The sequence below is a fragment of the Lontra canadensis genome, unplaced genomic scaffold, assembly GCF_010015895.1.
Source record: "Lontra canadensis isolate GAN:19392208 unplaced genomic scaffold, GSC_riverotter_1.0 scaffold1673, whole genome shotgun sequence".
Classification (NCBI taxonomy): Eukaryota; Metazoa; Chordata; class Mammalia; order Carnivora; family Mustelidae; genus Lontra; species Lontra canadensis.
Genome location: NW_022632657.1, coordinates 5,884 through 8,750, shown reverse-complemented (window position 1 = coordinate 8,750; position 2,867 = coordinate 5,884). Strand labels below are relative to the sequence as shown.

At 44.6% G+C, this 2,867-nt stretch overlaps 1 protein-coding gene across 1 annotated transcript; it reads left to right on the top strand.

The window, feature by feature from the left end:
- Positions 1–2,140: 2,140 nt before the first annotated feature.
- Positions 2,141–2,538, top strand: LOC116863574 (histone H4). Its single transcript, XM_032850995.1, has one exon. It carries the CDS (start codon positions 2,141–2,143, stop codon positions 2,450–2,452), a length of 312 nt encoding a protein of 103 aa, XP_032706886.1. The 3' UTR covers positions 2,453–2,538.
- The last annotated feature ends 329 nt before the right edge of the window (positions 2,539–2,867 follow it).

Below are 2,867 nucleotides of genomic sequence, written 5' to 3'. Positions count from 1 at the left end.
ATTTATGTTTGCCATAGATGAAGGGAGTCTTAGAACAGGCATAAAAAAGAATTGTCTCCCCTTTTTGGTTGGAAATATTATCTTATGTACATTGATTTTATTTGGGGGAGGATCAGTTACTAATATATTTACAAGTGTGGGTACAGGTTTCTGCTGTGCTTGTGGAAGAAAAATATGGAACGGATTAACGTAACAGAATCAACGTTTATACACATGCACAACAGACAGACACAGACATTCTCATGCTTATGGAATTCCCTTGAGAGAAGGACATTTTTAAAAAAGTATGTTTTATATTCTGTTCTACCTTTTTTTATTTATAGAAGGAAACATATTACAACTGATGCTTAATGTTGAATAGAAAATAGATTTACAGCAGAAAGTGATGTAACAAAGTGCTTTTCTTCACTCCTTAAATTCACTTTTTGTCTTTAACATAGTATCTTCATTTTGAAACATGTAGCAATCTGTGTTCCCCTTCTATGGTGAAGGAAAGAAATGGTGGAAATGCACAGAGCAGATTTCACCCTCCTTTGTGATCCCCTCAAAATTGAGAAATGAATGAATACTTCTTTCAGCACATCCAAGGGAAACATGAAAGTTAGCATCACTGTAGGTTAAAAATGAACATGATTCAAATGGGTGAGACGAGATGAACAAGCAACTCAGTATAAGTCATTTTTACTTCCTGTATCCACTTGTCATGGAGCTAAGGTATTCCTATTCCTCTTATGGTGGTTTGATTCCATAATTGGTTTTGAAGATTATTCAGTGGTAACAATGAGGAGTATGAATTCCAGAAAGGCTGAGCCATGGCAGGCTGTGACAGTAGTCAGTGCATACAAGAAACAGAAGAAGGAGAATTACAACCATGATGGGGGAATTAATAGAGATTCAGTACCAAGAAAGAAGAGCTGTGTCTAGGCCATGTGAATGTAGGGAGACTCCAAAGTACTGCCCCAGTCACCTTCATGGGGTCATGAGTACCTTGATGTGGATAACTTCCCAGTCTCTCCCTCCCTTCAGGTGTGTCCTCTTGCTTAACTCTCAAACTTGTATTTCTGGGCACTTGCTTGATATTTGCCTTTGCACCTTCATACACCAGGCGACATCTTGCTATGATATCTTTGCTGCTGGTAAGTGAAGAAAATCGTTGCCATTTACCTTTACACAACCCCATTAGAGTATTGTTACTAATATATGGGTTTTATTCCAAAATTCATGGCATTTCCCAAAGTTCCTCTCTGTACATTTTCAAAACCTAGAGTCTTTCAAGGTTCTGAAGATCCTAAAGATGGGTTCTTGATCAGTTTGGGTCATGGAATTCTTTGCATATCTGATGAAACTAATGGGCTTCTTTCCAGAATAATGCTTCTAAGTGCTTAAGAGAATATACATAAGGATTGCATAGGAAAAGAATTATTACAATGGTCTTATTACAATACCATTACCAAACTTATCAAAACCCCTAACTGTTGTATTGTTAACAGGTATGTTTATTAATCCATTAAAGTCAAGGATTGCCCTTGTGAGCAAGTATTACCAGTGTAGATGCAATGGATTCCAATTTGACTTTGAAAGGTTTAACGTTCTCCTTAGTCTCACGTAGGGCTATCCAGCTGCATCCCCGGAGCCTTCCTTAGCGAACCAGACATGACTCGATAAGAGAAACACAAACTTAGCGATAAAGCTGTGATGAGCCTCAAACTTTATTTCCAGCGTCTCCTAGGGACAACAGCCAGTAGTAACTGAGTATTTCTCGGGTTGTCTGGTAAGTGTGAAGGCCAAGTAGGAGGCTTCTTTGTGGAGAGCCTGTGCGTTGGTGCCCGGCATAGTGGCTGCAAGTGTGGCACGCTCACGCACACACTGATGACCGTATATGGGGGGATTTGTGGAATTACACCCCCCACCCCCCCACCTCCACCCTCCCACCGCCACTCGGACCGACGGTCGCTTTAGGCGTTCTGCCTGCCTGGTGTGCGCGGCGCTGGGCGCATGAGAAAGAGGCGGTGGGCGGGAGTTGAATGTGGTTCCGCCCCTGCACTTGTGGTTTTCAAACAGGTCCGTCGCCTTGCTATAAAAAGGCTGCTTGGCGCCCCGGCTCGTGGTGCCTGAAAGGTTTGGAGAGATTTGAGTCGTCATGTCTGGTCGCGGCAAGGGCGGGAAGGGTCTGGGAAAGGGCGGAGCAAAGCGCCACCGCAAGGTGCTGCGCGACAACATCCAGGGCATCACCAAGCCCGCCATCCGGCGGCTGGCTCGGCGCGGCGGCGTCAAGCGCATCTCCGGCCTCATCTACGAGGAGACCCGCGGGGTGCTCAAGGTGTTCCTGGAGAACGTGATCCGCGACGCCGTCACCTACACGGAGCACGCCAAGCGCAAGACCGTCACGGCCATGGACGTGGTCTACGCGCTCAAGCGCCAGGGTCGCACCCTCTATGGCTTCGGAGGCTGAGCATTTTTGTCTCTGCTTAGGAACTTTTCGTTTCTCACCCAAAGGCCCTTTTCAGGGCCACCCATCTAGTCGCCAGAAAGAGTTGTTCATTTACTGGTATATAGTTACTTAGTGGCAGTTGTTTTGCCATTTCCCGGTCATATTGATAGAACTTGCTATTGTGTTTCTGCTTTTGTTTCTCTGAGAAACAAGTCAGAGGCAGTTTGTACTTAAGGGTAGAGTGGGTACATTTTTTCTTGTAAACAGTTGTTTTGCAGAGCTGTTTTGACTTTGAATCCCGAAGGACTTGTCCAGATGCAGATTAACTTCTCTCTAGGGTCTGTTGGCTCGTTATGGCGAATATCATAGACTAAACAGGCTGTAGTTTTCAGTTAACAAGGATAGTACTGCCTGCATGCCACACATCCTGTGGGGT

Coding starts and splice junctions, on each gene's coding strand:
- LOC116863574 (XM_032850995.1), top strand. CDS start 2,141: ATGTCTGGTCGCGGCAAGGGCGGGAAGGGTCTGGGAAAGGGCGGAGCA.